At 41.2% G+C, this 27,368-nt stretch overlaps 1 protein-coding gene across 3 annotated transcripts in view; it reads left to right on the forward strand.

The window, feature by feature from the left end:
• nf1a (neurofibromin 1a) overlaps positions 1-27,368 on the forward strand; it is a 223,417-nt gene that overhangs the window by 25,872 nt on the left and 170,177 nt on the right. For all 3 annotated transcript variants that reach the window (XM_078245820.1, XM_078245821.1, XM_078245822.1), the window contains exons 4-7: positions 18,975-19,165; positions 21,114-21,220; positions 21,413-21,480; positions 25,688-25,763. In XM_078245820.1, coding sequence (XP_078101946.1) covers positions 18,975-19,165; positions 21,114-21,220; positions 21,413-21,480; positions 25,688-25,763 — 442 coding nt within the window. The remainder of the gene's footprint in view (positions 1-18,974; positions 19,166-21,113; positions 21,221-21,412; positions 21,481-25,687; positions 25,764-27,368) is intronic.

The following is a 27,368-nucleotide window of genomic DNA, read 5'->3' on the forward strand; positions in this document are numbered from 1 at the left end:
TCAGGGTACCGCAGAGCGTAGCAGGGTGTCACAAGGCATAGCAGGGCGTGCAGCAGAATCACGGCGACAGCTGCAACCATGATTAATCCAAGGAAACATGCTGGGCGAAAAAAAAACATAAGGACTCCGGGGAATAAGCTCCCCAGAGCTAGGTTAGTAACAAGCATTTCTGGGACATGGATGCACACAAATGGAAAGAGAGAGGAGAGAAAAGCTTAGTGTGTCAAAGGAAGTACCCCGGCAGTCTAAAACTATAACCGCATAATTAAGAGAGACAGGTTAAGGAGAGGAGCCTGGTTGGGCTAGAACTCTACCCAACCGGATCGGGCTGTACTGGCTTGTCTCCCTCTAGTTTTATTATATTATTGATGATTATATTATATGGTAGATGAATGTGACGACTATGAAGAGAAGCAGGTGGGCCGGGCTAGGCGGACGCTGGAACTCTTCACTCCCTAACTATAAGCTTAATCAAAGAGGAGAGTTTTAAGTTTACTCTTGAATGTGGTGACGGTGTCTGCCCCCCGAACACAGACTGGGAGCTGGTTTCACAGGAGAGGAGCCTGATAGTTGAAGGCTCTGGCTCCCATTCGACTTTTAGAGACTCTAGGAACCACAAGTAACTCTGCATTCTGGGAGCTTAGTACTCTAGTGGGACAATAAGGTACTATGAGCTCTTCAAGATATGATGGTGCTTGACCATTTAGAGCTTTGTAAGTCAGAAGAAGGATTTTAAATTCAATCTTGGATTTTACAGGAAGCCAATGCAGAGAAGCTAATACAGGAGGAATATGATCTCTTTTCTTATTTCTTGTCAGAACACGCGCTGCACAGCATTTTGGATCAGCTGGAGAGTCTTAAAGGACAATTCCGGCACAAAACGAACCTAGGGGTTATTAACTGATGTGTACCTACTCTGTCGCTCTCTGGGACGTGTTTTCATGCTAATTGAAGGAGTTTGGAGCTTTAACGAGGCTACCACGGACCGCTGGTTAGCTTGAAATGCTAGTATTTGGGGCATGGGGACACTCAAATTAAATCGCCATTTAATACCACTAAAAAGGCTTGAAATATCAGCACACTTTAATGTTAGCATAATTAGGGTCCCTAAATGTGAAACATGGAATTCCCATACTCTCTATGGAGATTCCACGTTGCACGGCTTTGATGCATGCTTGAAGTTTAGCTAACTGACTGGTTTCGTCTGGCTTAATTGGATTGGTCCAAGCACTGAGCCTTATGGAACGCCATGGCTAACTTTAGCGTGCCTGGAGGATTCTTCATTAACATTAACAAATTGAGATTGATCAGATAAATAGGACTTAAACCAGCTTAGTGCGATTCCTTTAATACCAACTAAGTGTTCCAGTCTCTGTAACAGGATAGTATGGTCAATAGTGTCAAATGCAGTACTAAGATCTAGTAAGACAAGTCCGGAGACGAGTCCTTTGTCTGAAGCAGTTAGAAGTAGGGCTGAACGATTAATCGCATTTGCTATAATATCGTGATATGTTAAAACGCGATTTCCTAATCGCAAAGGCTGCAATTTGGTACGTGACTCGCGAGAGCAAATCAGTCTGCACTCCGCAGAGCAAGCATTAACTTGGCACGCTAACGCTACACCATACCATCATCTAAATACTACTAAGTGTGGTAAAGCCACATATTTGTTTTTATATTTCTGCAATCTGCACTTTAGTTTGTGTGATTTGTTTCTGACTTTCATATGAATGTTTATACCAGGCTTGGTCAGTGCTCAATATACTACTGTGATTGAAGTAGTTAAATAAAAGATGTCATTCATATAAATTCATGCATCACTTTATTTCATCATCACATACAGGCCTGGCCTCCAAGAAAGAACAATTTGTTTAATCTATCTAATCGTGTGTTGTTCATACTATACAATGATTTATTGTTTGTCTTTTTTGAATAATACAGAAGACAAAGAGCTTAAAAAATAATCGCATATTAAATCGCAATCGCAATATAGGTGAAAAAAATCGCATTTAGATTATTTTCAAAAAACGTTCAGCCCTAGCTAGAAATTCTTTAGTAATTTTCACCAGTGCCGTTTCTGTGCTATGATGCATTCTAAATCCTGACTGAAAGTCCTCAAATAAACTATTGCTATGTAGAAAGTCAAATAACTGATTAGCGACTACCTTCTCAAGGATCTTGGAGAGAAAGGGGAGATTAGATATAGGTCTATAGTTGGCTAAGACCTCAGGATCGAGGGTGGGTTTTTTCAGAAGAGGTTTTTTCACAGCTACTTGAAATGACTGTGGTACATAACCTGTTAATAAAGACATATTGATTATATCTAGTAATGAAGTGTTAACCATGGGTAACGCTTCTTTAAGTAGCTTCGTTGGGATGGGGTCTAAGAGACAGGTAGATGGCTTAGCTGAAGAGACCTTTAACATTAATTGTTGAAGGTCTATAGGATAAAAGCAGTCTAAGTATATGTCAGGTCTTGTTGTTATTTCTAGCGGTCCTGCGTTTAAAGGTGAACCGTTAGGAGTTGAAGGCAAGAGGTGGTGAATTTTATCTCTAATTGTTATAATTTTATCATTAAAAAAGCTCAAAGTCATCACTACTCAGAGCTATAGGAATAGATGGTTCAATAGAGCTGTGGCTTTCTGTCAGCCTGGCTACAGTGCTGAAAAGAAACCCTGGGTTGTTCTTATTTTCTTCTATTCCATCTTTATCGAATTTGAGTATTAATATGACTGGGAGGAGTGGATTCATTTAGACTAACATATTCTTCATGACACAGCCATGTTTCTGTAAGACAGAGTAGATCAATTTTATTATCTGATATCAAATTGTTTACTAGTACTGCTTTAGAAGACAGAGATCTAATATTTAATAGTCCACATCTAATTTTCCTATTCTGTTCTATTATTGCAGTGGTAGTTTTAATTCCAATTAAGTTGTTAAGTATAGTGCCTTTTTTGTTTACTTTTGATTTAACTGATCTGAGTTGGGGGACATGGGACTATGAGTGGGCGACTGCTCCAACGGAAGCACAGAGAAGCGCGTAGCACTGCACCTCTGATTACTGATTTCAACCTTGGGTTGTCATGGTTCATGACCGATAATAGACTCGGTCAGATTTCTTGATATGAGAGCGGCTCCGTTCAGAGACGAAGACCAGAACGCCCTCCAGTTATCTATGTAGCCCACATTATTAGCTGGGCACCACTCCGACAACCAGCGGTGGAAGGATGACACGTCATCACTGTACATGTCATCGCTGATCAGGTTTGGCAGGGCTCCAGAGAAAACTATTGAGTCCGACATTGTCTTTGCATATGCACAAAGTGACTCAACATTAATTTTAGTGATCTCCGATTTGCGTAATCGGGTATCATTACCACCTAGGTGAAGTATGATCTTACTGTATTTACGGTTATTTTTAGCCAGCAGCTTTAGATAGGATTCTACATCGCCCGCTCTGGCCCCAGGGACGCTGGAGCTGCCAACTTCACGTTCCGCAGTATAGAGCTCCCAATAACCAGAGTTGGCTTCTCAGGGGATGTATCACTGAGTGGGGAGAAACTATTAGAAAGGCTAAAATGTTGGTGGTTAGCCATAGGCTCTGCTTTAGAGCGACCGACGCCATGTGCGCTTCGGACAGTCACCCACCCACCCGGCTGCTTGTGGCCTGCCGGGGGACTGCTAACAGAAGCTACAGTATGTTGGTCCACACCAGTTACGGAGCGCTGGCTAGCTACAGAAGCATATGATTTTGATTCCATGGTGCGGAGCCGTGCCTCAAACTCACTAAGCCTCACCTCCAGAGCAGCGAATACACTACATTTATTAAGATAAGATAGACTTTATTAATCCTGTGCTACAGCAGCTCAAAAGAAAAATGTACACACATTAGGATAACACAAGTACACATTAATTAAACTATAGGAAATGGAAAAATAAAATAAAATTAGTTATAATAGTAATAAAACAACCGTATTTACACAATAAACAACCTTATATAAACACAGTATATGAACACAGATATACAGATGAGTAAGGTGCGAATGAATAGAGATGACATATTGCACAGTTGGAGGTGACACAGAGTAATAAATACGTAAGTACGGTTCATGAAAAAACATCCGAACCGCTCGGTTTGTATGTCTCGGTTCGGAGCGTGTGTGTGTCGCACGGTTCGTCAGTACACTGTTAATGTGCACTAACCACTTACTGCCGTAGTGCCCACTTTCGACACCTATGTTAAAACACTTACCGGAAATGACGAGGGGTATGAGCAACATGAACGCAACACATGGCAGCTGATTGGACGAACGCGTCACGTGGTTGTTCCTGCTCCCGAATTTCAAAACAGACTCTAATGGCGTCTCGTTCTCAGTACGATCTCGTATTTTACGAAAACAGTTCACCGAAAAGTGTTTCTGAAAACATTTACGCAAGAAATAGGCCATACAGTTGCTGAATCTGTCTGTTTTTTTGATCGACAAAGGTCAGTTTAAAAGATTTTCGTCAGATTTTGAAAGGCGCCAAGCCGACCGCTCCTCAGGTGGAGTGTGGAGTGCTGCAGGTCACGTCACATGCAGAAATGGTAAGTGGGAGAGATAAGGAAGGCTGCCTGGAGTTGGAGGATGCGCCAGCGTCGTATATAGTCTGGTGTGTGGAAACATTTAGGATTTCATGTTACCTATGATGACAGCAGAAATAAAACAATAGATAGAACTGCCACTGTATGCATGTATTGTGCAACATGCATTCAATATGCTAATTTTAGCTATATATCATATGCTGAAGTATATTTCTGGAGTGTTAAAGATTAAAAGAAAAAATAACCAGAACTGTACAGAACCGAGAACCGTGACCCTAAAACCGTGATACGAACCGAATTGTGGATTTTGTGAACCGTACCACCCCTAGTAATAAATAGATAAATGTGCATTGTGCAGAATATTGTCCAGTGATGGCTCATATTGCAGAAACAGCTAGCAGTGCTACATTATGATGTTGCATTAAAGAGTCTGACTGCTGCTGGAATGAAGGACCTGCGGTAGCGCTCCTTCTTGCAGTGAGGGTGCAGCAGTCTGCTGCTGAAGGAGCTGCTCTCAGGGAACTCAGTCTCATGTAGGGGGTGAGAGGTGTTGCCCATGATTGATGCCAGCCTGGCTAACATCCTCTTCTCCCCCACCTCCTCTATGGTGTCCAGAGGGCAGACCAGAACAGAGCTAGCCCTCTTCACCAGTCTGTTTAGCCTTTTCCTGTCCCTCTCTGTGCTCCCAGCTCCCCAGCAGGCTACTGCATAAAAGATTGCAGACGCAACCATAGAGTCATAAAATGTTTTTAACAGAGCCCTGCACACACCAAAGGACCTCAGCCTCCTCAGCAAGTGGAGACGGCTGAGGATATTTGTATGTCTCCACCATCTCAATGTCGACACCCTGGATGTTCACTGGTGTAGTACCAGGCGGCTTCCAATGAAAGTCAACCACCATCTCCTTTGTCTTGCTGGCGTTGATGTGAAGGTGGTTTGATTCACACCAGTGTATACACGGTGAAGAGAAACGGGGCGAGCACTGTACCCTGTGGTGCTCCTGTGCTGCTCATCACCACAATAGACACACGGTCCTGGAGCCTCACATACTGTGGTCTGTCAGTGAGGTAATTGATGGTCCATGCAGACAGGTGGGGGGTCAACTCCAGCTCCCAATAGCCTACCCCAGAGCAGTGATGGTTGAATTGTATTGAAAGCACTGGAGAAATCAAAAAACATGACCCTCACAGTGCTCCCATTGTTCTGATGCCATTATCTATCTATAGATAGATAATGGCATCCTCCACCCCTATGCCTGGTTGGTAAGCGAACTGTAGGGGGTCCAGTTCTGAGCTCACCAGGGTTCTCAGGTGTTGCAATACAATCATCTCCAAGGTCTTCATCAGGTGAGAACTTAAGGCCACCGGTCTGATTGGGCTCCCTGGGATGCGCAGTTTTAGGAACTGGGACCACACACAAAGTCTTCCACAGGACTGGAACTTGCTCCAGACTCAGGCCAAAACAATCTTTTTTTTTTACCCGTCTTCCCTGGATTTGTTTCAAGGATTTTTGCATCCATACGGATCCAGGTGTAAATGACTCAACGCGCTACTTCATATTCCAGGCCTATAGGCGGTGCTGTTTCTGCTACAGAAATTCACCAAAACACGGAGAAGAGTTAACTTCCCATCATAACATGACTAGCTAGACTAACGTTCTCTTAATACATCCATGGATTATAATAACTTTCACCACTCACACTCTCACATTTTATAAAGGCCTCCGCAAGGAAACGTGTCTTTGTTTATATTGTATAATGTGCTGTTCGATGGCTTTTTATTTTGCAATTCTGTCTGCTAACGTTAGCTCTGCTAACTAGCTAACATCGGCAGTCAAACAAACATCAATGATCCAATGTCTTTTTGATAATCTACACGTTTTTCTTGCGGTAGCCTTTCTACAATAAGCTGTGCTAAAAGTTACTATAATCTGTTCAAGGAGTTGATAAGCAGACAGATTAGCTAGCTAGTTGATAAGTTGTCTACTTCCACTTTATAAACAGCTAACCATAGCAGCTAACGTTAACGTTACATCCCTGCTGCAGCGTTAACATTAGCTACATAACGTTAGCGGTCGAGGGGTGTGGCGATGACATCATCGATACGGGCGTATGTGGCTTTGCTGTCCAAACGAAGCCAAAAGGGAGCCGTTTTCGAATTTTTTCACCCTGGGACTAGGTTTTTAAAAAGTGCGTTTTCAGGACTTGTTTGGACAAATCGGCCCAAATAATGCAAAACGTGTGCGTTTGCATCAAAAAGCGTCTCCATGTGGATGGCTCCTAAAGTCTCCGGAGATGAGGAAGAAAGACTGTGGGTGTGATGTCTGCAGCTGTGACACAGCCGAAGGGGGAATGTAGACCGTTATCGCAATGATGTGCAAAAGCTCCCTCGGGATGTAATATTGCATGTTAACCACTAGCAACTCAATGTCTTTATTGCAGCACTGCTCCTTAACACTGATGTGCCCGGGGTTACACCATCTGTCATTCACAAACATCGCTATTCCCCCACCCTTCCTCTTACCGCAATCCTTTGCTCTCCTGTCCGCGCTCACAAGTTGAAAGCCATCCAGTGTGACCAGTGAGTCCGTACTAAGTTCATTCAGCCACGTCTCCATGAAGCACATGATGCTGGACTCCCGGTATTCCCTTTGCAGCCTGGTTAGCGCCGTTAGCTCTTCCATCTTATTGGAGAGAGATCTTACGTTCCCCATAATAACAGAAGGAATGCACGGTTTGTACCGTCTTTTCCTCTCTCTGCGTTTAAGTTAATCTCTGTAACCCCTCCTTCTTCTCCTAATTAGTTCTTCAGGGATCTCCGGTCTTTCAGTAGGATGAATCCTAGTGTTCTTCAGAGCTAACAGCTGTTCCCGAGTGTAAACAATGGAGCCGCGGCCAAACGGGTCTCCCATTGCGAAGTTGTGAAGTCCAGAAAAAGGAAAAGAAACACAGCTAATCCCCACAGTTGTACATCCATATATGCAGATACGTTGAAGAATAGTGTGGAAGAAGAAAAAAACGTGAAAAAAGAAATACAATTATGAGAAATACAAAAAGGACGGGCCCTCGCGCCTCTGCGCGTTTCGGGGTTAATGGTGGACGCCGCTCCTTGCGACCGTGCATTTGCCCGGCACTCGGACACTGCAAATCGTCACCAATGAAAAGGGAACTCCCTGCCGAGTTCAACGATACCACACACAAGACTGTCAAAGTATAATCATCATGTAAATATCGATGATGTTTGTCATATAAGGCGCATTTCCTGTTGCCAGCGGGGGGCGCTATGACCAAAAGTAAATATTGGCCTGTAGATGTCCTCAGACCTGGACCCTTGTCAATCGTGAGAAATTTCGGGCAGATACGACAACGTACACTCAAATTACAACAATTTCTTTGTTCATCGCTAAACACTCAAAATAGCTGCCACGCCACGCCCACACCGTTTGACGAAAAGTTTTTCTTTTAATATCGGCCATTATTTGTCCTCAGGGTTGGACTCTTATGAATCCTGAAAGGTTTCAAGTAGAGATGCACCGATAGACCGGCCGGTGACCGGAATTGGCCGGTTTTCACGTGCTCGGCCATGACCGGCGACCGGCAGGTCAGTCTGACATATGCCGATTTCATGCCGGTCAATGCTACAATTAACGGACAACATAAGTTATACGTGTTACAGTTTTCAAGGACGCACACACACACGGACTCGACAGCACAGTTTCTTTTTCCTGTCTCTCAACTTTTCCGCCGTGTGTTGCGCGTACCCGCTCGCGGTGTGAAGCGTGTGTCCGCGCTATTCTCGCACATGTAGGGAACCTCGTGAATTAACCTCCGACATGTCAGCTGTTTGGAAATTCTTCAACGTGTGTGCAGAAGATAACAAGTTTGCAATATGCAACACCTGCAAGGAAAAAGTAGGGCGTGGAGGGACGACACCAAAAACCAAAATCACATTTTTTTAGTTGGATATTGGATGTGAAAAGAAGGAAATGGTTCTAACATTGCACTTTAGATGTGTGTGAATTTCCCACACCAGATAATTTATATAGTTCTATTTTATAGTGATCCATTATCTGTCATCAAAAAATGTTCTGTGCAAAATGTTCTATTAAAGAAAAGATAGAAAATAAATATTTGTGTGTGCTGTAAAGAGGTTAGAAAAAAATGTAATCGGAATCGGCTAAAATCGGTATCGGCTGGCCTAACTCAAAGAAAATCGGAAATCGGAATCGGCCTCGAAAATTGTAATCGGTGCATCTCTAGTTTCAAGCCAATTAGACAATGTACACTCAAGTTACACCCACTTCCTGTTTTGATGGCGATACGCACAAAATGGCCGCCCCGCCACGGCCACGCCCTATGACGAAAAGTTTTTCTTTTAACAACTTTTCATCTTTAATGTCTTAAGATGGCACAGACTGAATTTGAAGTTGATCGGATGAAATCTCTAGGAGGAGTTCGTTAAAGTATGACATGTGGAAATGGCCAAAATTGCACTAATTTTGAACTTTGAAATCAAAATGGCGGATTTCCTGTTGGGTTTAGTGTATGGCTCCAATGCCGTTTTTTGTACATCTTGACATGTTACATATGTGTACCAACTTTCGTGAGTCTACGTTAAACGCACTGCAGGGGCTAAATGTTTTTAACTTTGTAGGGGGCGCTAGCGAGCCATTTTTGTGTGCCTATTCCCGAAACCCTTAAAATACGTAAATTTCCACCAGACATGATGTGATCGCTAATTTTGGTGAGTTTTTGAATAGGTTAAGCCCCTCAAAAAGCCAATTAATTTGGTGTAATAATAATAATAAGTACAGACCAAATTTGAAGTTGATTGGATGAAATCTCTAGGAGGAGTTCGCTTAAGTATGACGTGGAAATGGCCAAAATCGCACTAATTTCGAACTTTGACATCAAAATGGCGGACTTCCTGTTGGGTTTAGGGTATGGCTCCCATGCCGTTTTTTGTACATCTTGACATGGTACATATGTATACCAACTTCCGTGAGTCCGTGCACTGCAGGGGCTCAATTTTTTTTACTTTGTAGGGGGTGCTAGCAAGCCATTTTTGTGCGCCTATTCCCGAAACCCTTAAAATACGTAAGTTTTCACCACACTTGATGCAACCGCCAATTTTGGTGAGTTTTTGAATATGTTAAGCCCCTCATAAAGGCAATTCATTTGCCATAATAATAATAATTCCTTCAGTTTCAATAGGGCCTTCGCTGCTGTCGGCGCTCGGGCCCTAATTAAAGCTGCAAGCAGCGATGGACGGGCCCTCGCGCGTTTGGGTTACTGGCGGAATCCGCTCCTTGCGACAGTTGCTGCTGAGTTCATTGATACCTCACATAAGACGCTACCTTAAACGGGTCACCATTTATGAAAGGGGGCGTGGCTTAAGCATAGGGGGGCGGGCCAGACATGACCAATGAATAAGGAAGTCTCTGCTGAGTTCATTGATACCTCTGTGAAGACTCTACCATAAACGGGTCACCATTTATGAAAGGGAGCATGGCTAAGCACAGAGGGGCGGGTCAAACAATCACCAATGAATAAGGAACTCTCTGCTGAGTTCAATGATACCTCACACAAGACTCTACCTTAAATGGTTTAAATGTTATGAAAGGGGGCGTGGCTTGTGTAAGTGAGCGTGGTTATATTATAGGGGCCGGCTCAGTATCACATTTAGACCACACATTCTAAGTTTCATTTAAATCGGATGATGTTTGTCATATAAGGCAGATTTGCTGTTGCCAGTGGGGGGGCGCTATGACCAAAAGTCAATATTGGCCTGTATATGTCCTCAGGCCTGGACTGTTGTTGTTGTTTGTGTGAAATTTCAAGCAGATATGACAATGTACACTGTAGTTATAGCCACTTTCTCGTTCATCGCTAAACACTCAAAATGGCCACCACGCCACGCCCACACCTTTTGATGAAAAGTTTTTCTTTTAATAACTTTTCATCTTTAAGGTGTTAGGACGGTACAGACCTAGTTTGAAGTCCGCCGGATGAAATCTCTAAGAGGAGTTCGTTAAAGTATAGCACCTTGACTTTTAGGCCTACTTCCTGTTGCCACTAGTGGGTGCTATGACTTTAAGTAAATATCTGCCTTTATTTGTCCTCAGGGTTGGACTCTTATGAATCCTGAAAAGTGTTGAGCCAATTGGACGATGTACACTCAAGTTACACCCACTTCCTGTTTTGATGGCGAAACGCACAAAATGGCCGCCCCACCACAGCCACGCCATATGACTAAAATCTTTTCTTTTAACAACTTTTCATCTGTAACGTCTTAAGATGGCACAGACCGAATTTGGAGTTGATTGGATGAAATCTCTAGGAGGAGTTCGTTAAAGTACGACATGTGGAAATGGCCAAAATCGCACTAATTTCAAACTTTCAATTCAAAATGGTGGACTTCCCGTTGGGTGTAGGGTATGGCTCCAATGACGTTTTCTGTGCGACTTGACATGATAAATATGTGTTTCGTGAGTCTACGTTAAACGTACTGCAGGGGCTAAATTTTTAAAATTTTCTAGGGGGCACTAGCGCCTATTCCCGAAACCCTTAAAATACGTACATTTTCACCAGACTTGATGCAACCGCATTTTGGTGAGTTTTTGAATATGTTAAGCCCCTCAAAAAGCCAATTCATTTGGTGTAATAATAATAATAATAATAATAATTCCTTCAGTTTCAATAGGACCTTCGCCGCTGTTGGCGCTCGTGCCCTAATAATTCCTTCAGTTCCAATAGGGCCTTCGACGCTGTCAGCGCTTGGGCCCTAAATATAGCTGCTCTAGTTATGCCGGCAGCTGGCAGCCAGCCAGCTCTGCGGAGCTCCACGGAGCCCCGAGTATTCCAGTAGTCCACTACCCAGGGAAACGGTGACTTTCACTGTGTATGGAGGTTGCCGCTTTCTCATCAGACTGTGTGGAGCTCCTAGCTAAAGTCCGACACGTCTTACCAAATTTGCAATTAGCCATAAATTTTCGTAAAATGGCCCATATTTGAGCTTTATATAGTTGATTTCTCGCTTAAAAAAGTCTCATAAGTGAATTTAATAACGAAATAGCCCGACAAACAATGTATAACTTTGCAATGTCTGAAATATGAGACCTGCTGTCTCGTCTCCAATGTGTTTCTATGTGGTTCGCTCAAACCAATCAGCACGCAGCTCATCTAAATATTCATGAGCATACCATATTTGGAAGAAACGCTCTTGTTCCAAATAGAGCCATATTCACAGGGTAGTTATGGACCTAATAAAATAGCATTCGGGCAATTTTCAGCCCAACCAATGTTACATATCCTATTAGGAGACTTTAAGGAACAGTGTAAAATACCCTATATAATCACTTAATCACCCCTTTAATTATTATAACATATTTATATGTAACATTTAATTATTACATATATCTTTATCACTAAAGGAGGCAGAGGAATAGCTAAACACCTGACACACAGAGCAAGAGAGAGCAGGAGAGGGAGAGGAATCAGTCATTGCTAATGGCTAAGCTAAAGTAGCTAACAGCGTTTTAACAATTGTGAGATCAGCGAGGCAGTCGTTGTAAGAGAAGAGAACTATAAGTGGTTGAGTATAACTAGTGTAGTTTAAATGCAATCCAGGCACTTAGCCGCTAAATTAAACAATAAAGCAGAGTTGAGTAAGTTATTGCTGGAGCAGCAAAACTAGTGTCCGTGATACGGGAGCACCGGAAATGAGACAATACGCTTACCAGCACGTCAGCTGTTAAGATAAGGACCAAGCAAGCTTTCTCGTAAATTTAGTTTTTAAGGATCCCCATTAGCTGACGCCTTGACGACCAACTAGTCTTGTAAGAGACCAGTAAATCTTTGTGTTATTGTTTATCTTTATTTCTTTGCTCTGCTACTGTTTTTACCCTGTTTTTAATCTCCTGTAGCACTTTGGGATTGATTTGTCAATGAAATGTGCTTTGCAAATAAAATGTATTATTGTTATTATTATTATTTATATCTAATATTGCACATTAATAGTGATCAGAGTTTAGATTTAAGAGCCTCTCTTCTGATTGGCTGCTGTCAGCTGAAGAGTCACCCCTATTTTCCACCAGTTGCGTTTGCACTGCGTTCTGGAGGTGCCGTGGCCCCCGCATGCAATCACGGCCATTTAAGTCAAAGCCACCATCATGGAGCGTGCGTGAAGCAGCTCTCCGTTAAAGATACGTGTCAGGTGTATTTTCACGCGAGCCATGAAGCGTTTGGACAGCTAGGCAGGAAGTGAAACAGCGAGAGCATCTAGTCAATTTACCAAAAGACACCACCCAATATTGTACACGCTTCGTCTACAACACCACAAACGATCTCGGAGGTGGAAAAACATAATACGACACCACCTTTTTATGAAGATACCGCCAGAAAAGAGAAGGCATGGAGTTTAATTTGCAGGAGTGCTAGGAGTGAGAGCTAGATACTAGCTAATAATGACGTGATTGTTCTTCCAAGTACTTGTAGAGACAATAAAATCTGCGAGTCGGGCAGGCAAGACGCTCCACTTCTGAGACCCTCCCGGTGTGGTATTGTGTGTAGCAGAACAAAACCGCGGCACAGTCGGAAAGCAGCCTGGTGGAAAATCCAGGTCAGACTCACTGGATGGCAGTAGAGGAGGTTATACCAGTGTCTGGTTCAAAAGTAGTTCTGTTGACTCTAGTGACCTACAGAACAGAAAAGTTTTGCTGCTGTGCGTCATGCTGCCCTCTGTTGTGCAGCCCTCTGTTTCCATCACCAGTTAATATAGTTAGCCTAAAGAAACAAGGCGTCTGTCCCAACTAATGTTACGGTTCTGTGCCGCGACGCTGGAAACGTAACACTCATCTACAACAGAAGTCTGTGTCTGATATAACATAATTTACACTAATTTAAGTGCTGTTGGATACACAGTTTGTTGCAAGTGTGTGACATGCAGGCTCTGCATGCACAGCCAACCACCAATCACAATCAATTTATCAAACAAATAAGCAGGCCCCGCCAGTCGACCACAACTTGAAATTTAGAGGAAGCAACATGCATGCATTATTAATATCATTCACTTTAGCCTGGATTGATAGTATTATATGAATACAATGGTGTCATGTCAGTCAACCAGTGTATTTAACTACCTAATTTCCCTCTCCAAAATCACTTCAGAAGAGTAGTCACAGTGCTTACTTGCTTTGCTGTTTGTAAAGCAAACAAAGAACAAAGTTCAACAAAGAATGGTTCACATTAGAAAAGTTTTCTTTGTAGATGCACTCTCCTACAAAATCACCCCAGTAGTCGAGAATTATTATTTCCAGATAGAGCTATTTATGTCATCTTGTAAAAATTTGTCTTTTTTCATATCGCCATATATATTGCAGGAAAAAACAATCGCTCAAATATGTGCTACCTAAGTAAAATTATAATTGAATATACTTATTTGGCTTAAGATTACTCTGAGAAACTCCAAAACCAGTTCTCAGCGAACGACTCTGCTTCTGTCTGGAGAGGGCTCAAACAGATCAGCTTCAAGCCCACAGTCTCCCACTCTACCAATGACCGACGCCTAGCCAACGACCTTAATGAGTTCTACTGTCGCTTTGATGGACAAAAGGTCAGTCCTGTAACCATCCCTCTCAACACCTCCCAACAAAGGGTCTTCCCTTATACCATCCCCCGCGACACCTCCCAACAGCTCCAGCTACAGTGCATCACCTCCACCTCCCCCCACCTTAAAGGTCCCCCCCCTCCACCTCCCCACCCACCTCAGTGACGACTCTCTCCATCAATGAGGAAGACGTCAACAGACTGTTCTTGAGACAGAACCCCAGAAAAGCTGCTGGACCGGATGCTGTCTCCCCATCCAGCTTGAAGCACTGCGCTGACCAGCTGTCTCCAGTGTTCACAGACATTTTCAACACCTCACTGGAGACATGCCATGTGCCAGCCTGCTTCAAGTCCTCAACAATCATCCCTGTTCCCCAGAAGCCAAGGACCACAGGACTTAATGACTTCAGACCCGTCGCCTTGACCTCTGTGGTTATGAAGTCCTTTGAGCGCCTTGTGCTTTCTCACCTCAAAGCCATCACTGACCCCCACTTTCCGCTTCCTGGGAACTATCATCTCCCAGGACGTCAAGTGGGAGCTGAACATCAGCTCCCTCGTCAAGAAAGCACAACAGAGGATGTACTTCCTGCGGCAGCTGAAGAAATTCAACCTGCCAAAGACAATGATGGTGCACTTCTACACAGCCATCATTGAGTCCATCCTCACATCCTCCGTCACCATCTGGTACGCTGCTAGCACAGCCAAGGACAAGGGCAGACTGCAGTGTGTCATTCGGTCAGCTGAGAAGGTGATTGGCTGCAATCTGCCGCCGCTCCAGGACCTATACGCCACCAGGACTCTGACTCGTGCTGGAAAGATTGTGGCTGACCCCTCCCACCCCGGCAACAAACTCTTTGAGACACTCCCCTCTGGCAGGAGGCTGAGGTCCATCAGGACCAAAACCTCACGTCACAAGGACAGTTTTTTCCCCTCCGCCACTAGCCTTATTAACAAGGCCCGGAAACCACCCTGACTCTCTCCACACCCCACCTCTGGCTCTACATGCCACTGTACTTAATCTGCTCTTTTTATCTTAATTCTAACTCTCTTATTTTTAATACATTCTGTGTGTGTGTGTGTGTGTGTGTGTGTGTGTGTGTGTATATATATATATATATATATACATACATACATACATACATACATACAGTCAGGTCCATAAATATTGGGACATCGACACAATTCTAATCTTTTTGGCTCTATACACCACCACAATGGAGTTGAAATGAAACGAACAAGATGTGCTTTAACTGCAGACTTTCAGCTTTAATTTGAGGGTATTTACATCCAAATCAGGTGAACGGTGTAGGAATTACAACAGTTTGTATATGTTTCTCCCACTTTTTAAGGGACCAAAAGTAATGGGACAGATTAACAATCATAAATCAAACTTTCACTTTTTAATACTTGGTTGCAAATCCTTTGCATTCAATTACAGCCTGAAGTCTGGAACGCATAGACATCACCAGACGCTGGGTTTCATCCCTGGTGATGCTCTGCCAGGCCTCTACTGCAACCGTCTTCAGTTCCTGCTTGTTCTTGGGGCATTTTCCCTTCAGTTTTGTCTTCAGCAAGTGAAATGCATGCTCAATCGGATTCAGGTCAGGTGATTGACTTGGCCATTGCATAACATTCCACTTCTTTCCCTTAAAAAACTCTTTGGTTGCTTTTGCAGTATGCTTCGGGTCATTGTCCATCTGCTTTTGCAGTCACATCATCAATAAATACAAGAGAACCAGTTCCATTGGCAGCCATACATGCCCACGCCATGACACTACCACCACCATACTTCACTGATGAGGTGGTATGCTTTGGATCATGAGCAGTTCCTTTCCTTCTCCATACTCTTCTCTTCCCATCACTCTGGTACAAGTTGATCTTTGTCTCATCTGTCCATAGGATGTTGTTCCAGAAATGTAAAGGCTTTTTTAGATGTTGTTTGGCAAACTCTAATCTGGCCTTCCTGTTTTTGAGGCTCACCAATGGTTTACATCTTGTAGTGAACCCTCTGTATTCACTCTGGTGAAGTCTTCTCTTGATTGTTGACTTTGACACACATACACCTACCTCCTGGAGAGTGTTTTTGATCTGGCCAACTGTTGTGAAGGGTGTTTTCTTCACCAGGGAAAGTATTCTTCGGTCATCCACCACAGTTGTTTTCCGTGGTCTTCCGGGTCTTTTGGTGTTGCTGAGCTCACCGGTGCGTTCTTTCTTTTTAAGAATGTTCCAAACAGTTGATTTGGCCACACCTAATGTTTTTGCTATCTCTCTGATGGGTTTGTTTAGATTTTTCAGCCTAATGATGGCTTGCTTCACTGATAGTGACAGCTCTTTTGATCTCATATTGAGAGTTGACAGCAATAGATTCCAAATGCAAATAGCACACTTGAAATGAACTCTGGACCTTTTATCTGCTCCTTGTAAATGGGATAATGAGGGAATAACACACACCTGGCCATGGAACAGCTGAGCAGCCAATTGTCCCATTACTTTTGGTCCCTTAAAAAGTGGGAGGCACATATACAAACTGTTGTAATTCCTACACCGTTCACCTGATTTGGATGTAAATACCCTCAAATTAAAGCTGAAAGTCTGCAGTTAAAGCACATCTCGTTCGTTTCATTTCAACTCCATTGTGGTGGTGTATAGAGCCAAAAAGATTAGAATTGTGTCGATGTCCCAATATTTATGGACCTGACTGTATATATATATATATATATATACACATATAAATATACACACACATATATATATATATATATATATATATATATATATATATATAAACATGTGTATATATATATATATATATATATATATATATATATATATATAGTTCTGTTTAACTTGTTTCTTTAACTTATTTTTGAGAATGTGTGACATGCACCTACAACACCAAAACAAATTCCTTGTATGTGTACAAAAAAACGTACTTGGCAATAAAGCTTTTCTGATTCTGATGACGTCATCTAGCTACTTATAGCGACTTTTGGAGCTAGTACTAGCTACTTTCATTGGAAAAGAGTTGGCAACACTGTGCTGGTGGTCTTGCTGTGGGATTAACTGTATTAACAAACTGAAATGCTCCCTGAACGTCATTTATCAGAGTTTGGTTGTTACCCCTGTCCGTGGCAGTCTCCTCCACTCCATATCTTTGTAACGGAGTTAACCGGAGCTAACCACTAACGGAGCTAATCGTTGCTAACTGAGCCTTCAGTTCTCGTTTTCTGTGCCTGAATCTATGTATTTATGGACTCTAGCCCGAATAAAAAACAAGATTTTATTAAGTTGGATGTAAAACTTTTAAACTACAACTCGGAGGTGTTTGAATAATAGAAATCTTCAGATGAGATCTTAATGAATGCAACAAGGACATATAGTAGAATAGTAGCCTGCAAAATAGTGTGTTTACGATCCCCAAAACACAGATTAAAACACTTAAAAAAACGAACAATGATCTAACAAAAAATAAATAATTAACTTTAAGTCTTATATGATTTAACAGGAATCAGGGGGAGACAGTGTTGAGATTTTTAATAACATATATGAAGGTGAAGTTACATATAATAGCCTATTTGGGCGCCGGGTATTCAGGTATTTTATCTGCTAAACCATAACATTTGACAAACCAACCAGATTTAATTGACAAAGCACATCATGGCTACACTTCATACGTATTTTTTTTAATCATCTTTTAGTCTGGTATGTTTATTATGTAAATATTTATTTATTTCAAAATTATCTGTAATGTTATGTAGCCTAGTCATTGTTTTCAATAAATAGTTCATAAATCTTCGTTTGACTAGTTTTTACTGAACCCAGCCATCACGCGCCGCGCCGTCTCGTCCTGCACCAACCACCACCACAAGTAAATTCTCAACCTGTGAGAAACACTGATCACTCTTCTCTATGTCCATTACAGTTAGTTTAAAGTTAAGTCATTTTGAGACAAGAACAAAAGTGCAGTGATTCAACCAACAAAAGGAGATTTGACTTGGGGTCCTCTGGACTGATGATTGGAATCATTGGGGGCAACCCCAATAGGTCCCTGCTGCCAATATACCTTGTAAGAAATTAAGATCAAGATTACCTTCATTTAAAATATTTTTTGATACAGCATAGTATTGCGATATTTTCTGTGGCAATGATGTATTGATGAACTGTCTGCTTGACAATCCCATTTTGCAGCAATACAATTGAAATGAGTTGAACAAATAGAAATGTATCTTTTTAGATAATAGATGTTGACAAAGTTTTCCTTTAGGGGCATAATTTGAAGTTGGAAAAAGGGTAATAAATTGCAATATGTCTGCATATGTTTAAAATCGCAATAATATTGTAACAATATTACAATAATTATCGTGATAATATCGTATCATGGGGCCTCTGGTGATTCCCACTCCCAATTTAGAAGGGTAGTTAAACAATTGGCTGATAGCAAACACTGAATTTTATAATAACATTAACAAAGAAATTGTATTTTTGGTGACATCTGGCTGACACCTGTTCACTGAGTAAGCCCAGTATTGTTATTTTAGGTGTTTGTGATGTAGGATTTAAATGGACACCTGGCAGCCAGTTTATTTTTGAGGCCATGGTTTGAAATACAATTACATACTGTGTGTGTGTCACATTGCTTCAGTGGGCCTTTCAGTGACAAAAAGTGACCTGTTCTTTGGGTTCTGACCTATAGCCCCCTCAGTTTCAACATGGAGGATCACATCAATGAAACAGACTAAGGCCTTTTTCCTGACTGTCTTTCTCCTCTCTGTCCTCCCTCCATAGCAATCCAAGGACTGCTTACGTCTGGATGAGACCATGCTGGTCAAACAGCTGCTTCCAGAGATCTGCCATTTCATCCATACGTACCGTGAGGGTCACCAGCACGCTGCTGAGCTCCGGGCCTCAGCTTCAGCTGTCCTTTTCTCTCTGAGCTGCAACAACTTCAACGCCGTCTTTAGCCGCATCTCCACCAGGTAGCTCACTTACCCAGTTTGTCATAAGGCCAGGTTGCTGGAATAGCATGTCAGGGTACCCGTGGGGTCCTAATTAGGGATGTCCCGATCAGCTTTTTTGACCCCCCGATCCGATTTTTTAAATATTGAATATCTGCCGATACCGAGTCCCGATCCGATACTTATTTGCTCAGATAATAGAGCTGCACACCGTTTTTTTTTGTTTACGAAAATAACTAAGTAAACAAAGTAACTAAAATATGTCTTAAGCTTAATACATGTAACTTAGTGCAGCAAATTAGTCTTTTCTCTCAACACCAAAACAGTTCTCTTTAGGATCCCAGCAAACCCCCAACTAAAAAAAAAACAACAACTCAACAACGAAAACTAAACTTAGTGACGCCTCCTGCGCTTAATGGTTAATCTTTGATAAAACTAAACTTAGTGACACATCTTGCGCTTAATGGTCAATCTATGATAAAACTAAACTTAGTGATGCCTCTTGCGCTTAATAGTCAATCTTTGATTTTCTTCTTGTGTTTACCGATGTCGGCTCCAGGGAATAACGTGTAAACGTGGTTTCCTGGTGGAATCACAAAGGAAGTTTGGAGAATTGGAGTAACCCGCTTCTGTAAAAAAGGATGACTAAGAGACTTTTTTTACTTGTTGCCAAGAGCTGGCAAACTACCAGATACTCTGGACAGACACTGGTGAGTGGCCGCGCCCATGTTGGTTTGAAAGTGCCGGCATCCAGGCATTCTGGCGGTGCGTCTGTTGTGCAGAGCGTGTATGATTAAAAGCGGTGATCACTACAAGCTTATGTACATGATCGGAGTAAGGTAATTGGGGCGAATGCTGAATTAACAGATCAGTTAAAAAAATGCCAAAATCGGTGTGTTAAAAAAAGCATTGAATTTAATATTTTCCAAAGAAGGCCTTAAAAGTATTGAATTTTGGGGCGCCCAGATAGCTCAGTTGGTAGAGCGGCTACCCATATATAGAGGTTTACTCCTCGATGCAGCGGGCCCGGGTTCGACTCCGACCTGCGGCCCTTTGCTTCGTGTCATCCTGACCACCCCTTTCATGTCTTCAGCTGTTGTGTCAAATAAAGGCCTAAAATGGCCAAAAAATAATCAAAAAAAAAAAGTATTGAATTTGGTCAGAAACGCTGTTCTATACATAGTGTCTTGTAAAAGTAAAAGGGGTGCACATCAACAAATGCATATTGGCCTTGTAACACGTTTGCTAGGTCTGGCAGGAACATTAAATTAGAACTGTTTTTGATCTGTTTCTGTGATCAACACTGAATTTACCAAGTATTGTCCAGTTGGGCTGAAATGATAATTCATTTAATTGATTAATTACTAATAGGGTTCACAGATCACTTGCTTGATTTACAGATTTTTTTTTTTTACTTTTACACAATTCACTTCATACAGTTAATGGAACCTGTAAATTAAAACACAGATGGAAAGAGAGATGAGAGAGGAGCTCAGTGTGTCAAAGGAACTCCCCCGGCAGTCTAAAACTATAATAGCATAACTAAGAGCTGTTCCAAGGCAAACCTGAGCCAGTTCTCTAAGGGTTGGTAGATGAATCTGACGACTATGAAGAGAAGCAGAGAAGAGAAGGGGTGCCGTGTCGACACATATAACTTTACGTTATAGACAACAACAAAATTAACTATTTAACAATGTAATGCAAACACATTTCCCAACATTTTGATATATATTTTTTTTTATATATTTTGATTTGTTATGCATTTGCGTATTAGAAAATATAATTGTAATATCATGATAATGATTTCAACCATATGGTTCCAGCCCTACTGGAAGTACATTGATGTTGTGCAGGGTGTTGCTGGAAAAGAAGTTATGTGCTCAAGAATTTTCACTATCGGATAAAGGGTCAAAAAAGGGTTAATTTTTGAATCTCTCAAAATTCATGTGTGCTTTTGGTGTCTCCTCAGGCTACAGGAGCTGACGGTATGCTCTGAGGACAATGTGGATGTCCATGACATAGAGCTAATGCAATACATCAATGTGGACTGCTCCAAGCTGAAGAGGCTGTTACAAGGTTAGCTTTTAATGTTCACACAGGTTCACACTGGTCTTGGGTGTAGGTCACTGTCAATTCTAATAGATTGTAACAACATTGTTAGGGCTCTATCTGTTACATGTGAAAGCCAGAAGTGATGAAGAAATTGAGATAGAGGATGAACCAATGTCTGTTATGTATGTGTTAATTCTGTTATTTTTTTTCTTCCAGAAACTGTGTTGAAGTTCAGAGCTCTCAAGAAGCCTGCCCAGCTAGCAGTCATCAACAGTTTAGAGAAGGTACTCTGTCCAAAAACTATAATACTTGACATTTTGACTTGCTTGACTTGAATTGCTTTTACAAAACTTTGACTCTTCTGTGTAGTAGTGCACAGTCACAATAAGTGTAGTGATTGTTATGCTATTAGGGATCGACGGATATGTTTCTTTTTTTTAGGGCCAATACTGATTGTTAATTTAAAAAAATTCGGGAGGGGGTTACTCTACAATCCTCTGGTTTATCAGTTACGTGTATGAACTACACTGCAGACTGCATTCTCTACTAACAGTCACAAATAGAATAACGGCTGACTCTGATATGAATTGGTCCAACGCAGGTTGAATGTGCAACCGCGTTGGACAGGTCCACGTTAAATATGTCTGGTGTATGAAATATCTCCTCACTGTGCAGTATGTTTATAAATAATAAATGTCATTTGTTGGCGCCTTTCAGGACACCCAAAGACACCTTACAAAACATTAATTAAAACATTAATACAAGCAATACAAATTTATCAATACTAAAATCCAAAAAGTAAAATCAAGGTATTAACTAGTTAAAAACATATATGTCAATTAAATCAAGGTGGATAAGGTGAAAGTTATATTGGGTATGCTAATCTTAACAGATGTGTTGTGATTATAATTGATGTCCTGTTGACAAATGTGAGGTGGGAGAGAGTTTCAAAGATGAGGGATGAGTTATAAACCCTGCGCACTGTAATTGGCTTGGGGTACACACCCACGTAGGTCCAAAAGACTCTTTGCTAACCCCCATAAACATCCTGCACACAGAAAAACAAGACGAAAAGAGAAAATGCAGGCAAAGGGCAGGGCCTCTGCATATACAGACACAACCATACTTCTTATAGGCCATAATTAATGATTGAGAGGGATTATTTGTGTATTAGGCTATTTGGTTTTTACAATACAGGGCTCGACAGTAATGGTTGCCCGGTTTCCCTTGGCAACCAGATTGAGTCAATTGGCAACCATTTTGTGGCCTCTGGTTGCCCCCTTTGGCATCCCCTTGTTCAATATTTGTTTTTGTTTTTTATATATAAAACCAAATCAAAACTTGCACAACTTGAAAATCTTATTTCAAAAGAAGTCAATGTTTTATTTGGTTGTCTCCGTAAAGTTTAAACACTATGTTCGTGCACAACACAACATTTCAGCTGTTGTGCGATCACTTTCCACACACGCGTATTTGATATGAAAAGATACAAGTAACGCAATTTTCTGTTCACGTTAAAAGCGCAAGTTAAAATCCGGTGCTAATATGGCACCGGTGTCCGGTATCTACCGGACCGAATAGCAATGCTGATTTTGGTGCTTCATTACGGTGCCACTTAAATGTCAGTGTTGTTCTCTGATGCTCCGAAACAGATGTTAGAGGCAACAGAAACATCGCTGCATGTCACGCTAATAAACACTAATAACACGTTACACTTGGCAGCAGGTAATGTTAGCCTACCATTAGCTACAGTAGTAACTGGATTAAATACAGTTAAAATGCTGACAGCTAAACGGTGTAAAAGTGTGACTGTATTTCACTGTAGAGGACACCAGGACGTACAACAGTCTGACGCTAAAGCTATGAGCTAAAAGACAAACCAGTACTGGTCACAGCTGTTGTCGGAAAAACAACACAGACGTGACTAAAGGTTGCGTTTACTTAAAACTGGTAAACCTCGTGTTGCATTCAAAGTTATTGTAAAATACCCTTTTCTCATCTGTTTTCTTTTAACAGCAATTTACTGGTGAAAGATGTAATTCTTGTTAAATGTTAGTTACATTTTTAATAATCATTTAAATTCCCCCCTTTTTTGTGCTGATCCGAAAATTGATCCCATCTGTGACTCAAAACCATGATCCAAACCGTGAGTTTTGTGATCCGTTGCATCCGTATTTGAGAGGGATGCGAAATTATATTGCAAGCCATTCTCTCATGGTTTCATTATTAAAATGTGTTTAATACATTGTGTGTAGTTACATATGAAATTTCAATTTCAAATTAATCTTAAATCTTTGAGGGGCTAAAGTTGCTCGGAAAGTTATGAGTCTTTGCACACATCAGAAGTGATGAAAATGTACACTGAACAAAATTATAAATGCAACACTTTTGTTTTTGCCCGTTTTTTTTCATGAGCTGAAGTCAAAGATACACATATCCACGCGTTCCCTGAATTCAGCTGAATCTCCTGATATAGGCCACGCCTATTTCCGCCTATACTTTTATGAGTGAAAAATCGCGATTTATCGTAAACCTACTTTTTCTATCTCCTCCTAGCCAGTGCGACCGATCGGCACGAAACTTGGTATGTAGCATCTCCAGACCGACCTGACAAAAAAAAGTATCAAAAGAATTTTTATCGATAAAAATTTGTGTAGCTAGCTACAAAAACACGAACTTTTCCATATCTCGGCCAAAATAAATGCTATCAAAGCCAAACTTTAGAGACTTGTTTGCCATGACCCTCTGGGGCTACAAATAAAATGTATTCATTAATTTATTCATTAACGGCTCATCCGATTTTTACAAAATTTTTAGGTTATCATCTAGGGCCACTCCTGAGGCCACGCCTACAGTGGGGTACTGATTCGTCAAAGCGGGCGTGGCTTATGCAGCCCAGGTTTGGATTCACCACTTACACTAATGTGACGTCAAACGTGTTTTTACCTATAACTCCCACAGTACACATCGCACATTAGAAAACCTTACATCTACGTGTTCCTTGAATTAAACTGAATCACATGATGTAGGCCACGCCCATTTCTGCTTAGAAGTTTTTTTCGCAAAAAACTACTTTTTCGAACTCGTCCTAGGCCATGCGACCGATCTGCACGAAACCTGGTGGGTAGCACCTCCAGATGGACCTGACCAAAAGTTATTTAAATTTGTTATATTAATATAAATATTTGACTCCTTTCTTTACAGGAATTCTATAAATGTGATAAAGTATGTTTATTTGAGCTTACATTTAATTACAATTCCTCCTCGTCATTTTCTATGGCAATTTGCTGGTAACAGTCGTTGACTTCTTGGTTCCTTAACTTAATATTTTGTTTGTAAGCTCTCTAGCGTTTCAGATAATACTGCAGCAAACAGTACGATCATAAATGACTATGTCCTTCCTCGTAGCTATAAACAAGGCTTCACTCCCGCTTCCTCTTCTTTTACTCACAGAACTGGAGTTAATACGCATCCAGTAACTACCATTTTTCTGTTGTGATATGTTTTTTGCCGCCATGGCAGAACGTTGGCAGCTGAAACACTGGTTGTTTTTGCAACTTCAGTGTAGAGGATTGTGATGTTTATTGCAACTTCAGCAATATCTGCTGCCTTACGTTCGACACAGTCTGCGTTTGTTTATATCTGTGGCACAGTAGCCTTTAGTAGTGTTGATAGGCTATTACTCGTGACATTAACCAATCAGACATAAAGAAAGAAAACATACCTTAATTAGTCCCTCAAGGGGAAGGTCCATTTTTAACTATGGGTTACACATGGGCTACAGAGATGTGTCTGCAGAAGAACCAAAGTAGTGCATTTTGAAATTAATTTGTTTTATGCGCAATCAGATAAAATGATTCAGATAATTTTCCAAATGCTGAAATCACAGCTGATAGTCCAGGCAGACAATTAGTCGAACCGTATGCCCTATTAGGGTTGGGTACCGAACTCTGTACTTTTTTTGGGTACCTACCGAATTACGTCGGTACTACAATTCAAAATTCAGTTTAAAAATAGATAGGAAATAAAAACAGGCTAAATGGAATAAGATACAAATACAAGAATAAAAGTTACAGTGCAATGTAATGAATTAATAATTATTTTATTGAATAGGTTGTAGGGAGGGGAGAGGGAGGGGTTTTATTTTATCTGGAGTGTCACAACATGTTCTAAGTAAATAGGATAAATAGGTTTGGAATTATTTTTACAACTGAAATTCATTTTTTGTTATTACAGAGGGAAAGTACCGAAAAAAGGTACCGTTGGGTACCAGAATCGGATTTCAGGTATCGGTACCGGTACTGGAAAAAATGTAAACGGTACCCAAACCTATGCCCTATTCTAATAAATAGCTGAAATATCTACAATAATTGAGCAGTTAACACTTGTTAACAGATATATGTGTGAGTGCTGTCAGTTGGCCCAATTCCTAAGTGGATAGTTCAGCTGTGTACAGGTTCTTCTTATACTTATGCTGTTCTCTTTCTACAGGCATTTTGGAACTGGGTGGAGAATTACCCAGATGAGTTCACCATGCTTTACCAGCGACCACAGGCAGATATGGCAGGTATGAATGGATTCAAACCATTCAGTCTAACATGGACTGAATCTTTTCTCATCTCACAATATGCCATTTGGACATTTGTTTTTCCAAATAGTATGAATCTCACAGATACAAATTGTAAAAAGCAACCAAACCAGTTATCAATTGAATGTATGTACTTGAAGGCATTAGTTGAAAGAATATTTAACTTTAAGGCCTTAGTCTTTCGACTAAAAACACAGCTAATGTAATTAGGGGTGCAAATCTTTCTGTATCTCACGGTTCAATTCGGTTTTTGTGGTCACTTTGATTCAAAATCGATTCTTGATTCAAAACAATTACCAAATAAAAATTCAGGATCTACTCCAGTCCCTTGTGCGCTAAAACAGACGGTGTGGCAAGTTATGGCATTAAGGCAGAGTATAGTGTGTAAAAAGTGAACGGCTGGTCCACCTTAATGGTTGGCCCACATTAAGTGAGTTTGAGCCAAAGTTGGCTAATTCCCTTCATTTTAGTCTGCAGGTGGAAAACATGACACAGGAACTTGGCTTGAGGAGTTGCATTTATACATCAACAAATATACACACACTGCACTGCTACGTTCACAATGTTGTTACTGCTAACTTATAGTGACTTAAAGTCACTGGTTTTCATTTTCAACTTTCTGTCACCGTTTTGGCGTAGAGAGGAGGGGCTTGAGGGGAGGGACAAGGAGGGCGTGGTTTACGGATAATTTGCATATCATTTGCATACTGGCGAGAGACCGCACCGCCATAGGCATCCTCACAGATGTGTTATGACCGCATATCTGCAATGCCTTCCACAAGTTCACCTGGAACCTCCAAATCTCAAGTAAATCTGTTTATCTCTGCCATTTTTTTTCACATAGAAGCGGACTGGTTTACTGTTAACTTTTAATGTAAGCTGTGCTGTTTTGGCAGAGGTTAGCTGAACAAGCTCTAAATTTAGCTAATACCACATCAGCTAGCCCACTTAGGGGTTTAAAGTGATATTAATAGTGCACTAATTGAGTTTTGGTATTTATCTTGTAGGGTGGAGCATTTGTGCCGTGATTCAATTTTATTTATAGTATCAAATCATAACGAGTTATCTCGAGACACTTTACAGATAGAGTAGGCCTAGACCACACTCTATAATTTATAAAGTCCCAACAATTCTAGTAATTCCAGTAATTCCCCCAAGCAAGCAATAGTGCAACAGTGGCGAGGAAAAACTCCCTTTTAGGAAGAAACCTCGGCAGACCCAGGCTCTTGGTAGGCGGTGTCTGATGGTGCCGGTTGGGGATATGATGAACAGTGGCAATAATAGTAACAATAAAGATAATGTAACCGTGACTAAAAATGTTAGTCATGTGTTGATCAGTCAGGTGATGTGTCAGTCTTTAAGAGGATTGCCTGCTAGATTCCTCCAACAGTCTGCATTTATTTTGTACCCACTATGTATTTGTACCACGCCTCCGGTGGGACCATGACACTTTCCCAGACTTCTCCAGGACCATGTGCAGCTTAAAAATGTTCAATTAAACCTTTTTTTAATTTTGTTTATAAATGCACAAATTATTTATTTTATATATTAATTATGTATTATGTCAATAAAATGCACAACTGC

This window comes from Sander vitreus, chromosome 3, assembly GCF_031162955.1.
Source record: "Sander vitreus isolate 19-12246 chromosome 3, sanVit1, whole genome shotgun sequence".
Taxonomy (NCBI): domain Eukaryota; kingdom Metazoa; phylum Chordata; class Actinopteri; order Perciformes; family Percidae; genus Sander; species Sander vitreus.